Consider the following 17,678-nt stretch of genomic DNA (forward strand, 5'->3'; position numbering starts at 1 on the left):
ACTAAAATTCCTTCCTTGCAAAGAAAGGCCACAACCACCACCATTACCTTGGTGAAAGTTCAAGGAGCTGTGGAGAGTCCAAATGGGAGGGCTCGAAATTGGAAGTGCTGCCCCAAGACCTTGAAGTGCAGAAACCTTTGGTGGCTGAACCGGATTGGGATGTGCAGGTACGCCTCCGTGAGGTCCAGAGATGCTAGAAACTCCCCTTTCCGTACCACCGCCATTACCGTCCTCAGGGTCTCCATTCGAAAATGAGAAATCCGAAGACAACTGTTTACCTTCTGCAGATTGAGTATGGGACGAAACGTGCCCTCCTTTTTGGGGACAACAAAGTAAACCGAGTACCGGCCTCGTCCCTGCTGTGCCTCCGGAACTGGGACAATAGCCCTGAGCTCGAGAAGACGCTGCAGGGTCGCCCGCACCCCCTCACGCTTGATGTGGGAGGCCACGCGGGACTCCACAAAAACCTCCCGAACTGGTCGCGAAAACTCTAGAGCGTAGCCATCTCTGATCACTTCCAGGACCCAGCGGTCCGAGGTAATCCTTGCCCATTCTGTGTAAAAGTTGGATAATCTGCCTCCGACAGCTTCAACGATGGAATGGGTGCTCATGGCTTCATTGGGAGAGTTTACTGTTTCCGGCACCGAGGTTTCCAGAGTCCTTACCGGAGCGGCGACCACCGCAAAAGGACTGCTGGCGTCCCGTAGTTTGTTTAGGACCAGAAGATGTAGTATATCTGGCGGCTCTATACTGGCAAGAATCTCGAAAATGAGCCCGAGGAGGAAAAAGCCTTCTTTGAAGATCTCCTATCTTCCAGCAATTTATTGCCTTTGGATTCCCCGAGCAGCTTAACCAACTTATCGAGGTCATCCTTGAAAAGGAGCTTGCCCTTAAAGGGGAGATTAGAAAGCTGGGACTTCGAGGACAAATCCGCTGCCCAATTGCGCAGCCAGAGGAGTCGACGCACCACCACCACTTATACCATACTTCGAGCCGAAGTGCGCACCAGGTCATAAAGCGCATCCGCAACATAAGCGATGCCCGCCTCCAGACGGGCAGCCTGTAGCGGCCCATTGCCGCCAGACCCCGAAGCAGAGTCCTGAACCCAGCACAGGCATGCCCTCTGCATAAGGCTCGCGCAAACTGCCGCCCGAAGACTCAAAGCAGCAACTTCAAAAACCCACTTCAACTGGATCTCCAGTTTGCAGCCTTGCATGTCTTTCAAAGCTGCAGCCCCCGCTACTGGAATAGTGGACTTTTTTGTGACCGCAGAGATTGCCGCATCCACCTTCGGAATCTTCAGAAGGTCTAAAACATCTGCAGACATGGGGTATAGTTTTGCCATAGCCCTGCCAACCTTCAGTCCCGCATCCGGAGCATCCCACTCGCGGGTTACCAGCTTGTGGACCTTCTTGGGCAACGGGAAAGAGGGTGTAGGACCCCGAATGCCATCAAGAACAGGATTAACCCCTTCATTGTCAGATTCTTCCTGAGAAACCTTAAGACCCAGAACATCCAAGACCTGGGGAATTAGGGGCCTGAGCTCGTCCCGCTTAAAAAGGCGGACCACGCTGGGATCATCTCTGTCAGCGGGTATGAGATCGTCACCATGAGATCATCAGGATCAACATCCCCTGGATCCTGAATGAGGACTGGGTCTGCCCCCGGGGTGGTCGGAGCGCCTGACCCCACCCTGGATCTTGTGGCACCTGGAGGGTGTCTCCCATCTGGCGAGGCTGCTCCCCCGGACGCTGCTGCGGATCTGCAACCCGTGCCTTCTTACCAGGGGGCCCTGACAGATCCACCGGCTGTCGAACCCTCTTGGGCGCCGCATGCCTGCTAGCTAGAAAGGCCTGGTGCATGAGTAAAATGAATTCAGGGGAAAACCCCTCTGGGTCCCCCTCCCCAGAATCGCAGGGGGTGACATCACCTGCGAGAAACTCCCCCACAGAGGTTAAAATAGGTGGAGAATCTCCATCCCCTGCTCCGCATGAGACACCCCCCCCCCTTCCGCGGGAGCGTCGACAAGCCCCGAAGCTCTCTATGCTTAAGGCGAAGGCAGCGCACATGGAAGCTGCATCTAGTGCCTGACCGCGGGCCCCAGTCCCTACCGGACACGTGCGGCAGGCTGATGATTTTGAGCGAAGGCCCATAACACAGACCGCGCAGCCACGCGGTCGAACTGTGAGGGGAAAAGTCGCTGCCAGAAAAAGGCGCGCTGTCCATCGGCGCGGGAAGAAATAAATAAAAAATTCAATGCCAGATGCCCAAATAGCATGAGCAGTGCTGAAAACGCGGCGAAACCTGGCGCAAAGCCCAACTCACCCTCTCCCTTCAGGGAACACCCCGGAGCCCCGGGAGCTGAAGGAACACACTGCCAAACTCCCGAAACAGCCACTATAGGTAGGCCCCCACTGCACCGACTCCTTACCTCAGAGGAGAAAGATGACCGCCGGCTAAACTTCTTTTTGTTTTTTTACAAAAATCTTTACAGAGCCAAATTAGTGCAGGAGGAGAGGGAGCAAGTAAAGCAGCCTTGGTGAGGAGTAGTCAGGAGCCCCTGGCCTTCCACCACCGAGCTGAAGCGGGCGAGACCTAGACAGGGGTGTCCAACCCCCTGGACGCCCGGCTTCCACTGAGGGACGGCCCACGAAGGTGCCTAACACCCCAGGAAGCACCCTAATCAAAAAGAAAACATCTCTTTAAACTCTAACTAAAAAAATAACTAAGAAACTAGGAAGACTGCAGGTGTGCATCTCTACCACCTGCTGGAGTCAGAGAAATACTGAGGGGCTGCAGGTGGCCCTCTCGCTATGTAGCAGTGCCCAAAGTTCTAATTGTTCTCTGATTCCACCTGCTGGTAGGAATGCACAACCCCACACTGGTCTGGACTGATCTGGGTATGGTCAGGAACTGCAGATTAACACCTCTACCACCTGCTGGAGTCAGAGAAATACTGAGGGGCTGCAGGGAGCCCTCTCGCTATGTAGCAGTGCCCAAAGTTCTAATTGTTCTCTGACTCCACCTGCTGGTGGGAATGCACAACCCCACTGGTCTGGACTGATCTGAGTATGGTCAGGAACTGCAGGTGTGCATCTCTACCACCTGCTGGAGTCAGAGAAATACTGAGGGGCTGCAGGTGACCCTCTCGCTATGTAGCAGTGCCCAAAGTTCTAATTGTTCTCTGACTCCACCTGCTGGTGGGAATGCGCAACCCCACTGGTCTGGACTGATCTGGGTATGGTCAGGAACTGCAGATTAACACCTCTACCACCTGCTGGAGTCAGAGAAATACTGAGGGGCTGCAGGTGGCCCTCTCGCTATGTAGCAGTGCCCAAAGTTCTAATTGTTCTCTGATTCCACCTGCTGGTAGGAATGCACAACCCCACACTGGTCTGGACTGATCTGGGTATGGTCAGGAACTGCAGATTAACACCTCTACCACCTGCTGGAGTCAGAGAAATACTGAGGGGCTGCAGGGAGCCCTCTCGCTATGTAGCAGTGCCCAAAGTTCTAATTGTTCTCTGACTCCACCTGCTGGTGGGAATGCACAACCCCACTGGTCTGGACTGATCTGAGTATGGTCAGGAACTGCAGGTGTGCATCTCTACCATCTGCTGGAGTCAGAGAAATACTGAGGGGCTGCAGGTGGCCCTCTCGCTATGTAGCAGTGCCCAAAGTTCTAATTGTTCTCTGATTCCACCTGCTGGTAGGAATGCACAACCCCACACTGGTCTGGACTGATCTGGGTATGGTCAGGAACTGCAGATTAACACCTCTACCACCTGCTGGAGTCAGAGAAATACTGAGGGGCTGCAGGTGGCCCTCTCGCTATGTAGCAGTGCCCAAAGTTCTAATTGTTCTCTGACTCCACCTGCTGGTGGGAATGCACAACCCCAGTGGTCTGGACTGATCTGGGTATGGTCAGGAACTGCAGATTAACACCTCTACCACCTGCTGGAGTCAGAGAAATACTGAGGGGCTGCAGGGGGCCCTCTCGCTATGTAGCAGTGCCCAAAGTTCTAATTGTTCTCTGACTCCACCTGCTGGTGGGAATGCACAACCCCACTGGTCTGGACTGATCTGAGTATGGTCAGGAACTGCAGATTAACACCTCTACCACCTGCTGGAGTCAGAGAAATACTGAGGGGCTGCAGGGAGCCCTCTCGCTATGTAGCAGTGCCCAAAGTTCTAATTGTTCTCTGACTCCACCTGCTGGTGGGAATGCACAACCCCACTGGTCTGGACTGATCTGGGTATGGTCAGGAACTGTTTTTAATCAATTAATATCCTTACTCTCATTCCCTATTTTAGAAAAAGGAATAGCCACACCCTGTGTACTGCCCAGTACACCAAATTTTTTTTGAAGGTAAGCAGAAATACCTACCTTATAGATTACATACCCTCTTCCTGTTTAGGTTAAGTAACTTAAGCTATTCCCTTTGATTCACGTTCAGAAGAGCCTCACTCATTACTTTGCACCCTCACTGAGATAAGAGACATCCAAATGACCTATGTCATAAACGAGATCTCGCAGACACTGGCTTCTGATTGCTAAAAGCAGTATAAGGGCAGATTGAGAGAGCAATATATAGGGTGAAGGCATTTGCGACATAACAACTAGCCTGGATCAATCAGATTGCAGGGAGTGTGAAAAGGTAATGTGTGACTTCTGCTAACATGGGCCATTCCCAGGAATCCAAGAACGGGCCTTTTAAAACATGGTGGTGGTCCTTAAGTGTGTGCTGTGCATTTTGCAGACTGCCCGCAGCAAATACAGTGTATTTCTGAAATTCTGCAGCATGTGTCTCTCGCCCATCTCACCAGGGCCAGCTCAGGTTACCTCACAACCACGCCCTCTGCTCCATTTTGGCTCTGCAGATGACTGGCCCAGGAAGAGCATTCATTTGTGCCAGGGAAGTACTGCTTATTTTAGAGACCTTGTTAACCGCCTCCCTGACCTATATGGGCCACCCAAAGCAGTGTACAGCAGAAACAAAGAATCTGCCAGGTACTTGCAACCTGGACTGGCCACTATCGGGATGCAGGATGCTGGGCTCGATGGACCTGTCTGACTCACCTTACGTCTCTTCTGTTCAGGCACCACTCCACCACCTCTTTGGGGGTGGGGTGGGGAGGGTACCTGCCCTCGGCAGACTTGTGGAGGTGGGTGTGAGCCAGCCTCATGGCTTAATTCATGTTTTTAAACTCCAAAGAATCATAGGTGGTACAAAAGTTAAACCTGTGGGCTGGAGGGTGGCAAGGCTCAGAAATTAAGCTGTCCGCTTCAACAGGGGCCACCTCAAAACAACAAAGTCAGGCTCCCACATGAGCCATCCTTTTGTGGCCCAGATCATGCTGGTTTGCCCTTCCTAAGAATTAAAACTGGAAAAGCCTGTTCCGTCGGCACTCTGTGTTCCTCCTTTCCACCACAGGAGCCGAAGTTTCTCCAGATTAAACCCTCCGGCGTTTGGCACACTTGCCTTCGCCACCTGTGTTATTGCTTTTAAGAGCACTTGAACCCTCAGGCTAAATCTTTTTAGAACAGCCAAATCCAAGCCTGCATGTGTTGCAGGAGGGGAAGGGCCGAGTAGCAAGATGTGTCTTCCACATGCTACTCCCTTGCTGCCTCGGGTTTTCCTTGAAAAGGAATTTTTTTTTTTAGAAATTCAAGCCCAGGAGATTAGGCAGCTGCATTCTCCATTCTCACCAGGAGGCACCCTTGTTCCATAGATGGCAACCATTCCACTCAGGCAGCTGGGAAACCAAAGCATCCCAGCAGCCAAGGCCCATTTTTTCTGGTTTCTGTTCCCGAGCTGAAAGACCTGTTCTTGTCCGGGAAGACTGCTCTTTGTTCAGAGCGCTTTTCCAGAAAGGCACGGTCTGACCCTATACCCTGCCAGCTTGTGGCATTAAGAATCAAAGTTACAAACCCTTGCCTTGCAAAAGTAGAAAACAAACTCTTTATTTATTATGAATACTCCATTTATTTCTGGACTGATAACTTGCTTGAGCTAGGGATACTCCGAAACCTCTTACCCATTCTTTGGATGGACGCTGCAGGGGAGCGGGGAGTCTATTTTTCAGCACAGAGAAAGAAGAAAAGAAGTCAGTTGTGTTTAATGTCCCTCCCCAGACCGTACAATTAAGCAGCCTCCACGAACCAACTCAACCCAACTGGAGGGCTTGTACAACAAAACAAGCCATTTTCTTTCCCCCCTTTGCACCATTCACACCAAGCATCAGTTATAGGCATGGAGGAAGCTGCACCAACCCCGAGAGTGGCCATGCTCAGAGCGGTGCCCCTGAGTCATCGCCCACGCTAGTGCCCGATTGGCTCCTGCGTGCCCAAAGTCAGTTTGTGACGTCACCGCCACTTCGGCCCAAGCACGCACGCGCGATGTCACGGCAGCTAGGGACCACTCGTACATGGGGGCGTGAGGGAGGACGTTCAGGACTACCCCCCCCCCCCCAGCATGGCTGCTCCCAGGGAAATAGCAAGCTAATGATGGAAGAATATCACAGCTAAAAGCTTTCCCTGGTGCTGCTTGCCCTGGGGGCTCACTCAAACCCCTGGCAAGTGGCAGTCTCTTCCCAAACAGCTTCTTTTAGGGAAGGGAGCGGCCTAAATTCCTTCAAACTTGATTTAGACTTGGCCCCAACCCTTCATGGGAGTGAAGGGTTGGGGCTAAGTCCCGGACCGGTTATTGCACCACCCCCCCCCCCCCCTCCCCCAGCTTTCCACACCTACTCCCCCCATTGCTATGAGGCTTTCTTCCTCTGCCCGTCTCCGATGTGCTGGCAGGGAAGGGGCTGTTCTTGTCGTAGTGCTTCAGGAAGCAGCGATCGTGCAGTGGCTGCGTTTCATGATGGTTTCGCCTCTCGAGGCTGATACGCTATCGGGGACTCACGTGATGGGTTCAGGCACCGGGGGGGACTGGAATCGGTTCATAGGTCACAGAAAGGATTTGCGGCCTCTGTCTAACTGGATTCGAGCTAGTGACCTAAAAATAACAAGCTCTCGATCCCTGGGTGCAGTCCAAGCTATCCTGTCCCAGAGGCGACAGGCTCTGTATGGCTGTGCCCATCCCTCAAGTCCTCTGGTGACAACAGGCTCTCCATCCCCAGTGCCCTAGACCCATCTCCTGACTCTAAAGGTGACAGACTCCGTGTCTCATCAGCCCATCCGGTCTTATCCCCCTCCGAGCTGAAGCTGGAAGGGGAGAAGAAAAGGACCACAGAGCAAGGAATGAATCAACACAAAATGGTGGGAAGTCCTGAACTTTCAGCACACCCATCCCTGAAAAGAAAATAAACGGGAAGGAAAGAAAAGTTACAATCACCCCCTGCAAAGAACAAAAACCACGCTTCATCAAGGAATGCACTCGAATGCCACACACAGGTAAGAAGTCCACCCCTTAAGAGGTGAGCGCTAGTTCGACTGGGAATGGATCAGTGTCCTTGAGTAGCACTAGCTCCAGGAGGGGTCGTAGCCTGTCCAGTCCGGGGGCGGTGCCAGGTAGACACGGCGGCTGCGATAGAGGAAGGTGACCACTCCGTGGTAGCCAGCTCGAGGCACACCTGCCTTCAGATCATCCATGGCGCCCAGCGCCTTAGCAAAAGCCTTGAAGGCCTCACGGCTAGAGTACTGCACTCGGACAGCCCCCAGTTCCTGTCGCTGGTTACCCTGCAGCTCCTCCACTCGCAGTTCAGGGGCACCATAGACCTCCTCCCGGAAGGTCCTTTCAAAGTTCTCCTTGGTGAGGTAAGTCAGGTTCAGCTCAGTGAAAGGCACAAAGTGGTCATTGAGTTTGATAAACTTCAGGTGCTGGTCAAAGAACTGCCCATGGCTGACCCCCTTGCGACCAAAGGTCATGGTCCGAGAGATCTCTGGACGAATGCAGGCCCGCTCCTTGCGCTGATCTGGGTGCCGCATCCAGTCATCCCAGAAGGCTTTAGGCCACTTGGGCTCCAACTCATCCCACAGCTCGGCCAAGAGCAACCACCCCAGGCCTGGGAAGAAGTCCGTTCGGTAGAGAGTCTCCGGATGCCTGCTGTCCACCATCTGCTCCTTGCCATTGTCGTTCCAAGCTGAGACGCACCAGAGTGTCTTGTCCTCCAGGAGCAGTGGGAAGGCGGCCTGGAAGTACTCAAAGAAGTCCGGGGCCACTTCCAGGTCATCCTCCACCACAATGGCTGCCTGGTACTTGAGCACATGGAAGACCTGACCCAGTGCCCAGTGGTAGTGCCTGGATATCTTGTAGTAGCCCTGAAACTTGCGGTGGTCAGAGGGCACAGGGATCTCGCCCAGATCGGGCTGCTTGATGTGAACCACCGCATCGCCGTAGGATGCGATGACCTGGGCGGTTTCCTGGTGACCACAGTCCTGACTCACCACGATTGGAAAGCGCTCCTTGGAGGGTTGGTACTGGATGAGCTTGTCCAGGCAGCGGCGCACTGTGCTACGATCACAAGCAATCACTAGCACGGGAATCACCAGCTCTGCTGGCTTGGGGTCCGTCCTACCTCGGGAGGGTGAGCTGAGAGAAGGAGAAGCAGGAGCGGGTGTGACTGTTTTCTTCTGCTGGCGGCTCCAGATCGCACTATACTCCCGGATCTGCTGCAGGAGACCTTTCTGGCGCTCCAACTCATCCTCCGCGTCCTGAGCCAATTTCATTACCTCATAGGTTAGATTACCAGGTGTGTCCGGGGTTGGCCGGGTCCAGAGGAAGAGGAGAATGAGGGCATTCCAGGCCACGAAGAGCACCACGCCCCAGAGGACCACGTTGCTCTTCCTCAACATCCTTCGGGGGACCCGTCCGTCTGTCTCACACACACGCCCTCTGCTGGGGATTGGGGAGAAGACCTCACTCCACGGCCATCAGCCTAAGGACCAAAGAGATTACTTAGTTATAAACGGAAGGGACAGAGAAGAGTCAGCACATGCTCGTCCTCCATTACTTCAAAGGGCAGCATGCTCACAATAAAAACACAGACCATAGCGACAGATAAAACCTTTCCAGGCTCATTCGTCTTCCCTGCTGCAGATCCCAAGTTTTACCCCTCGCTCCCCCACCTCAGAGGGGACCTTCCAATATTTCCCCCACCACCTCTCCTGACATTTCCATGCATCGGCCACCCTTTTCAGTGAAGAAACACTGCCTGACGTTACTCCTGACTCCCCCTTCCAGCCTTATATCATGACCACGTTGTTTGGGGGTTTTTATTCCCCTCCTGCTTCCATCTCAGCCGGAACCAGAACCAGGATCTGGCACCATGAGCTTTCTTTTACAACCCACTTATTTCATACCTCCCCCCCCCCCCCCCCCCCCCCCCCCTCCAGCTTATCTTAGCCCAATCACTGCCACAACAGTTCTTGGCCAGGCGGGATGCAGCAGGGCCCCCCCCTACCCCCCGCCACTAGGTGTCACTGTTGCACAATGACTACCTCCCTCCCTTCCAAGGTCCCGTGAATGCTACCTCCGCAGCATCTCCAGCTGACCCGGGGAGAAAGTCCAACCCAGGAACCTCCGCTGGGTTGGCCTGTGACCCACTTGCTGCCGTATAAACAGATCAGGGACGGGAAGAGAATTAAGAGCCACGCCTCTTGTGCACTGTGTAATTCTTCAATGGCCAGGGCACGCACGCACGCACGCACACACACACACACCCACCCACCCACCCACCATGTAGGAGCACAGGTTCACCTTATGTATCTAATCTGTGCCTGCAGCGTCCTATGCTGGATTAGGGCGTGCATATGAAATCTTTTATAATCCTCCTCCAGGTCGGCACTACCATTAATACTCAAAAACATCAAAGTCATCAGGTCTGCATCTCATCCAGGCAGAAACTCTCCCATCTCTGCTCAACTCCCCAGCAGGGGCCGGAAGGCGAGGCCAGCCGAAAGCAACAGCCCTTGGCCTTCAGACTGGATCCTAAAGCACTTTCCGATGCAGTGCTTTAGGAAAGAGGCGTGCAGCCACCTCTGGGGTGCTGGGGCCTGGATACATGAGAGCTTCCATGGGGAACGTTATTCTGATTCATCTTCTTGTACCTGGGTAAAATCACAGCCCAAGGAAACTCCCAAGTCACATCGTTCCTGCTGACCTGGATTTCACATTATTCAAAATTTCCAGCCAGACAAGGCCGAAGCTGGCCCAGCAGCTTTCCAGGAGAGAGATGGAGAGGTCCTGCTCCCAAGGTACAAGGCCGGATCACTAGAAAAACACAGGGAGGAGGGCCCTGAGCTACCAGGAAATCTTGAGGCCAGCTCAAAACACGCGTCTGAGATTGGAGGGGAAGCCCCGGTCCGTGGCCACGATGCTGCTTCTGTGACAGCCACGTAACCACGCATACCACTCTGGTGTGTGCTAAAAGCATACCTGCGCGAGCTCTCTCGGAAACGGACAGGGCCACACTCGACTAGTACACAGCAGGCCAGGGGACCCTTCCAGTCCCTCGGTCTTCTCCCCTCCCCTCTGGAAGCCCTGGGAGACTGTGACCTTGACAGGCAGGTACTCCCAAGCTCATGGCTCCCCTGTGACACACCCTCCTTTAGCTGGTCTAGCTGGTTTGATGGGGCAGGGGTGGGAGGAGAAGTAGGGGGTGAGTCTCCATAGAAAGCAGATGGGGACTGAGTTACCTATTTAGGACAAAAGGCCCCACAGACAGAGCAAGCAGCAGGAATCTGGAGACAGCAGGACAGACAACAGCTCTCTTCCTTCTTCCCCATACAAACATGATGTGTCTCTGTGCAGCTTCTGGCCTAGATATCCAGAGTTTATCTGCTTAAAATAAAAGTGGCAAATTCACTGCAGAGGGGCACTTAAATGCAAAAGCTACTGCCTCTTCTGATTATTTAGAGAGAGCTGCAAGACGTTACGCAGCACTGTGCAGACCCATAATAAGAGACAGTCCCTGCTCCACCGAGCTTACAATCTTGCTTACACGCACAGACAGAACACACCAAAGACACGGATTATTAAAGGAATGGCCAAATCATGCAGGCTAGGGTTCATCCTTGAAAGGATGGGATCTGAATATGGCAACAGAGGGAGCATAACACGCTGACTCAAGAAGGTTACTCTAGGCATTTGGTACGGGCTCCAGATCTGACAATGGAGGAGAAGGGCCCAGATAAAAGCACCTGGCCTGATGAGCCAAGTCTGGGAAGAGGGTTGAATTGGAAGAGAAGAGAGGAAGGCTAAGACTCCAGGCTCCAAGCTGCGATTGCCCCGGGTTGATTTGGCTTCAGCCAGCCATGTGCTGCTCTGACAGCGCTGGACTTTGCTGACTTTTCTCAGTGCCCGAAGCGCTGGACTTCCTTCAACAGTGCCCAAAGTGCCGGAGCTGCTTCAACAGCACCCAAAGTCTCAGATTTGCTCCGACGGCACCGATGCGCCCACTCCGAAGGCGGCGGATCTCCGACCGGGCCGGACACTTTGACAGCTCAGGAAGCCCTGGAGCCGGAGACCTGCGATGCGAACGCCACGCAGAACCCTCAGGACCTGGTGCCCCGGGTCTTAGCGTCTTGCACGATGCCAAAAGAATTGCGGATCCGTGCAGGAGGAGACCAGAACGAAGAGCCGAGCCACCGGCGCAGGCTTCCTGCCAGACACTCTTCTTTTCCAATAGTTTCAAAATGTTTCCAAATGTTTTTGGAAGCACTGAAGTGCTATAGAGGGGCTGCCAAGGCAGAGAAGGCAAAGAAAGAAGGAAAGGAAAAGCCTCCACAGAGAAAAGCTTCAAGACCTTTTTGTTTTTAAGGAGAGAGCGGGTGCCCGTCCGAGCAGTAGTGAGACTGAGGGGGTCCTAAATGTCATGGCTAATTCAGCCATGCTTGTCAACAGAGGAAAGCTGTTACTAGAAGAGCTGGCAGCCTTGCCTCACCAACCTGTTCTGGTTTTTTCTTTTCGAAGGGGTTAATAAGCACATGAATAAAGGTTAGCCAGCAGATGTAGGGTATTTGGATTTTCAGAAGATGTTTGTCAAAGCGCTCCATGAGGAAACTAAAAAGTCATGGGATAGGGGGCGATGTCCTTTCGTGGATTGCAAGCTGGTTAAAAGACAGGAAACAGAGAGTAGGATTAAATGGTCTGTTTTCACAGTAGAAAAAGGTAAACAGTGGAGTGCCTCAGGGATCTGTACTTTTTAATATATTTATAAATAATGTCAAAAAGGGAACAACAAGCAGGATGACCAGATTTGCAGACGACAAAATTATTCAGAGTTGTTAAATCACAAGCGGATAATGATACATTGCAGGAGGCCCTTGCAAGACTGGAAGATTGGGCATCCAAATGGCAGATGAAATTTAATGTGGACAAGTGCAAAGTGATGCACGTGATTCCATACTAGGGGTTATCATCCAGGAAAATGATCTGGGCATCTCTCTGTACAATACTGTGAAATTCTCAGCTCAGTGTGCTGCAGCGGTCAAAACAGAAACAATCAGGCCGATACAGTAAAATCGGCAGAAGCGCCAGCTCTCCCAATGCGCGCCCAGGCCACTCTTCTGGGCGCACGATCCAGTACTTAAATGAGGGCCCGCGGTAAAAAGAGGCGCTAGGGACACTAGCTCGTCCCTAGTGCCTCCTTTTTGACAGGAGTGGCGGCTGTCAGCGGGTTTGACAGCCGACGCTCAATTTTGCCGGCGTCGATTCTCGGACCTGCTGACAGCCACGGGTTCAGAAAACGGACGCCGGGATAATTGAGCGTCCGTCTTCAGACCCGCGGGCCGATTTTTAATTTTTTTTTTTAATTTTGGGGCCTCCGACTTAATATCGCTATGTTATTAAGTCGGCTATGTTATTATGCCGGCAGGCATTAATTTCTGAAACTAAAATATGCAGCTTGGCTGCACATTTTACTTTCTGTATGGCGCGGGACTAACTAATAGGCTCATCAGGCTGCATTTGCATGTTGCGGGCGCTATTAGTTTCGGTGGGGGTTGGCCGCGCGTTTTCGACGCGCTATTACCCCTTACTGTATAAGGGGTAAGAATAGTGCGTCAAACGCGCGGCCAATCGTGGGCTAACAGTGCGCTCCGGCGGAGCGCACTGTACTGTATCGGTAAGTTAGAAATTATTAGGAAGGGAATGAATAAAACAGAAAATGTCATAATGCCTCTGTATCGCTCCATGGTGACACCGCACCTTGAATACTGTGTACAATTCTGGTCACCGCATCTCAATAAGGATATGGCTGCACTGGAGAAAGTGCAGAGAAGGGCGACCAAATGATAAAGGGTATGGAACAGCTCCCCTATGAGGAAAGACTAAAGAGGTTAGGACTGTTCAGCTTGGAGAAGAGACGGCTGAGGGGGGATATGATAGAGGTCTTTAAGATCATGAGAGGTCTAGAATGGGTAAATGTGAATCGGTTATTTACTCTTTCAAAATATATAAAGACCGGGGGACACCCAATGAAGTTAGTAAGTAGCACATTTAAAACAAACTGGAAAAAATTCCTTTTCACCAAACACAATTAAAACTCTGGAATTTATTTCAGGAGGATGTGATAGAGGTAGTTAGCATATCTGGGTTGCAGGTAGACTTGGGGGAAAACCACTCCTTATCCCTGGGTGTTAGCAGCATGGGGTCTGTCTATTATTTGGGTACTTGTGACTTGGATTGGCCACTGTTGGAAACAGGATGCTGGGCTTGATGGACCCTTGCTCTGACCCAGTATGGCCGGTCTTGTGTTCTAAATACAGCATGAGGGTGTCGGGCAACATTGTGATGTTTGGTGGGATTTGGTAGGGGCGGACGATATTGAAAGGTTTTCTGTATTTTTGGTGCTTATTGTAGTATGAGAGTTTTAGGATTGGTTGTACACTGCTAGGTCAGAAGGCAGTTATGTAAGAATCTTAAATATATAAATATAGTTGTGTAGCTGAATTTTGGATAGACCGTAGTAGGGAGAGAGAGTTCAACAGGAGACCTATGAGTAGCAGGTTGCAGCAGTCTAAACCGATGGTGATAAAAGTTTCTGGCAATGTGTTCAGAGAAGGGACGAATTTTGGCGAGGGCCTTGTTTGGTGTGATGTTTAATTAAATCGTATAATTGCTACGATGTCAGATTCCTTGGCCTTTAATTGTCAGGATAACCAAGTACCTGTGGCCCATCACTTAGCAGGATGAGATTTCTTGTCTGTTGCATTATGTATATGTTCTATTAACAAATGTTCTTTGTAAGCTGCTTAGAATATGGGATAATGTGGCACAGAAGATTTTTAAATAAATAAAGAAAGAAGTGACGTTTTAGTGGTGCTTTGGAAGTGCATGGAGAACAGGTTGAAGATGACCCCAAGGTTTCCGGCAGAGGGACTGGGAAAATAAGAGTCCATAGAAAAGGAAGGAAGGGGAGTAGTGAGGAGAGGAGGCCCCTGTCCCCTCAAGAAGAAAAAGGTCGATCTTGGCCATATTAAGTTTCAGGTGATGCAGAAATCAGACAGACAAGCAAGTTGAGATTAGGAGAGTTCAGGAGCAGCGAGGCTTGATAAATCACAGGTGCCAGGTTGCCTAGATTTAGCTGTGGCACTCAGGATTTTCCTGCCCCCGCCCCCAAACAGTTGCTTTCTTCGAGTCTGAAACATATTATGCCTGAACTCCTGTGCTGGTCTTGCAAGCCAGTGGAACTGTGAGACAGCTGTGCAGTGCTGGACTTGAAAAAAAAACAGGAGCCAGCCCACTGGCTCACATTCGGGCCGATTCAGTAAAGTCCGCAGGAGAGCGGGCGAATGCCCACTCGCCTGTGCACGCGATTCAGTATTTAAATTAGGTCCGGCGGTAGAAACGGGCAAAAGGAGGCACTAGGGACACTAGCGCGTCCCTAGCGCCTCCTTTTGGCCCAGAGCGGCAGCTGTCAGCGGGTTTGACAGCCGACGCTCATTCTCGAGCCCGCTGACAGCCACGGGCTCGGAAACCGGACGCCGGCAAAATTGAGCGTCCAGTTTTTGACCCGACAGCCACCTTCAAATTTTTTTTTTTTTTTTTAACTTTTTTTTTACCCTTCGGGACCTCTGACTTAATATCACCATGATATTAAGTCGGAGGGTGCACAGAAAAGCAGCTTTTACTGCCTTTCTGTGCACTTCCCCGGCACCGGCAGAAATTAATGCCAGCCTTTGGATAGGCGCTAATTTCTGAAAGTAAAATGTGTGGCTTGGCTGCACATTTTACTTACTGAATCCCGCACGCATACCTATTAGGGCCATCAACAAGCATTTGCATGTTGAGGGCGCTATTAGGTTCGGCGGGTTGGACACGTGTTTTCCGCCCCTTACTGAATAAGGGGTAAGGGAAAACGCGCGTCCAATGGCAGGTTAACAGTGCGCTCCGTTGGTAAGTGCTGGCTGGCTAGAGAGTAGGTGGTTGAGACTTGTAGGGATGAAGGTGGTGGCTTGAGAGACAGAAAGGGGATGGCAGAGACTGGTGGGGACCTTAGCCATGGAGGTAAGTGAAGAAATAATGAAAATAATCTTAGTAAATTAGGCTCTAAGTAGCTATGGTGAGCTCTCATCTAGTGGCTCCTAAGTTTTATGTTGGCTCCTAGTTTCAAACAAAATTTGTCAAGGCCTGGAGTTACAAAGATAGGTCGGAGAGTCATGGGGGGATATCAGATTTTGTATATCGAGATAAGAGGGCCCAAGACAGAGCCCTGAGGCACCCCAACAGAGAGTGGGCCAGCAGAAGAAACACTGGAAGTGCAATGGAAGTGACAGGCTCAGGATGTGTTTAATCCAAGACACGGATTATCCTCAGCTACAGCTGGTGATAATAAATAAATAAATAAAAGGGGGTGATGCGGAAAGGGTGGAATTAATAAGATCCATCCGGCCTTGAACATGTTCACCGAGTCGTACTCTGAGAGATAACCCACGCATCACACACAACATACAAAAAAATATAGCAGAGAGAATGCAGAGCACACATGGCCTAGGGTACAGTCCCTTTGCCCCCTCTCTCTGTCACACACACACACACATTATGGGCTATGTGTGTGGTAGAGTCCCCTCTCTCGCTCACACACACAAACTAGAATATGTCTCTCTGTTGTCCACAGGGTGTACTGCGCAGCCCTTTAACTCCTTCCTCTGTCACACACATTGCAGGCTATCTGTACGGTATAAGCCCTTTCTATCTCACATACATACACTTTATAGGCTGTGTGTTTCTCTCCGTCTCTTGTTCTTTGTCTAACCTTACTGGACTCTATTAAGTAACTTTTCTGACTTTGTTGCTGCTCAATCTCGCCTTACCCCAGAGATCCGATTTCCTGGCAACCCGTTGTGCACTGCTCCAACTTCTCTGAACTTTGGCCAGCCCTCTCTCCTCTCCCACCCTCTTGCTGCTTGCCCGGGACTGAAGCTCTCCAACTCTCTGCTAGAGTGCAGGTCGCGGGAAGGAAACGTGTCCTGTAGGCTCGAGATAAGAGGAAGGAAAGGCTGCCAGGTCAGTGCACGGAGGGGGAAGCTGTCAGCACAGCCCAAGAGGCGGCGATGGGGGAGGAACCGAAGGGTAACCCTTCCAGAGCCTGGGGGAAAGAGGGCAGCCTTTCAAGTCCATGCCCGCTAGCCAGAGCAGGACCCCCCCCCCCCCAGCTTGCGAGAGAGAACCAGAGCTCAACAGGCCGTTCCGCTAAGGCGGCCGATCCCCCGACCCTCCCCTAAGGTCGCTGCTGAAGGCGGAGGAAAGGAAGGTTTTTGGTGACGAACTGTCAGAGCTGGGGGGAGGAGAAGCTGATAAAGCTCTTGTACAACCCCCTCCGATCTTTCTGGAAAGCCACGCTCTTCCTTTCTCTGCGCCTCCTAGCTCCCAACCCACTGTAATGGACTGCAGAGTGAAAGTGGATTGGAAAGCTCAGGCTGTGTTCCCCGCAGCCCTCACTGCTACACGTCGCGCCCTGACGGCCGACATCCCTTTTGGAGGACAAAACCCATGAGCGTAAATCTGGGATTACGGTTTGCAACGGGAAAACGCGCGATGCCGGCCCCGGGATTAGTGGGAGCCACAGCCCCCGAAAGTTGCCAAAAATTCCCGGGGACCTCAATAGGACGCCCCGCATCCCCAGGCGGCTGATTGTACATGTACAAAAAAAAAGTTTCAGTAACGGCAGCAGGCGCCTTCCCTTCAATACAAAAATCCAGAGGCCAGGACCCCCATCCGCCGGACTCTCCCCGCCTTACTCACAAATCCATCCCCGGTGGTCTAGTGGGGGGCCCGGAGCGCCCCGTAGGCTCCGGGCCCGGCGGCGGCCATTTTTTCCAAAATGGCGCCGCCCGGCCTTTGCCCCTATCACGTGATAGTAGTAAAGGCTGGGCGGCTCCATTTTGAAAAATGGCCGCCGCCGGGCCGGGAGCCTGCGGAGCACTTGGAGCCTCCACCGGGCCTGGTTTGTGATTAAGAGGAGGGGTCAGGAGGGTGCAGTTCCGGTCTCTGGCAGTCCATCCTTTTTTTTTTTTTTTTTTTTTACCAAAGAGGAGGGGGTTGGGGCAGCACTTGCGCCGAACTATATGTTTACTCTAATTTTGATTTTTTTTTTTTAACAATGGTGGTCTCAGGGGCTCCTTTAAGGCGAGGCCCCGGAAGCCGTCAGCTATTAACTCGAGAGTTGCAGTACACTTCTGTAGGATAAACATGTTCTTGTTAAACAGGTTGTGCAGCTCAGCTTTC

General features: G+C 52.0%; 1 protein-coding gene across 4 annotated transcripts; it reads right to left on the reverse strand.

The window, feature by feature from the left end:
• Positions 1–5,874: 5,874 nt before the first annotated feature.
• MGAT1 (mannosyl (alpha-1,3-)-glycoprotein beta-1,2-N-acetylglucosaminyltransferase) lies at positions 5,875–17,332 on the reverse strand. Of its 4 annotated transcripts, XM_029584802.1 has the most exons (3): positions 17,196–17,273; positions 16,265–16,420; positions 5,875–8,886 (listed from the first exon to the last, which is right to left on the reverse strand). In XM_029584802.1, the coding sequence occupies exon 3, from the start codon at positions 8,801–8,803 to the stop codon at positions 7,472–7,474; it is 1,332 nt and encodes a 443-aa protein (XP_029440662.1). In that variant the 5' UTR covers positions 8,804–8,886; positions 16,265–16,420; positions 17,196–17,273; the 3' UTR covers positions 5,875–7,471. The 4 variants fall into 4 exon arrangements, with proteins under 4 accessions (XP_029440662.1, XP_029440661.1, XP_029440665.1 ...); XM_029584801.1 differs by lacking the exon at positions 16,265–16,420 and having other exon boundaries at positions 17,196–17,332; XM_029584805.1 differs by lacking the exons at positions 16,265–16,420; positions 17,196–17,273 and adding an exon at positions 10,058–12,043.
• Between the last annotated feature and the right edge of the window lie 346 nt (positions 17,333–17,678).

The sequence above is a fragment of the Rhinatrema bivittatum genome, chromosome 19 (genome assembly GCF_901001135.1).
Source record: "Rhinatrema bivittatum chromosome 19, aRhiBiv1.1, whole genome shotgun sequence".
NCBI lineage: Eukaryota > Metazoa > Chordata > Amphibia > Gymnophiona > Rhinatrematidae > Rhinatrema > Rhinatrema bivittatum.

Coding starts and splice junctions, on each gene's coding strand:
- MGAT1 (XM_029584801.1), bottom strand. CDS start 8,803: ATGTTGAGGAAGAGCAACGTGGTCCTCTGGGGCGTGGTGCTCTTCGTG.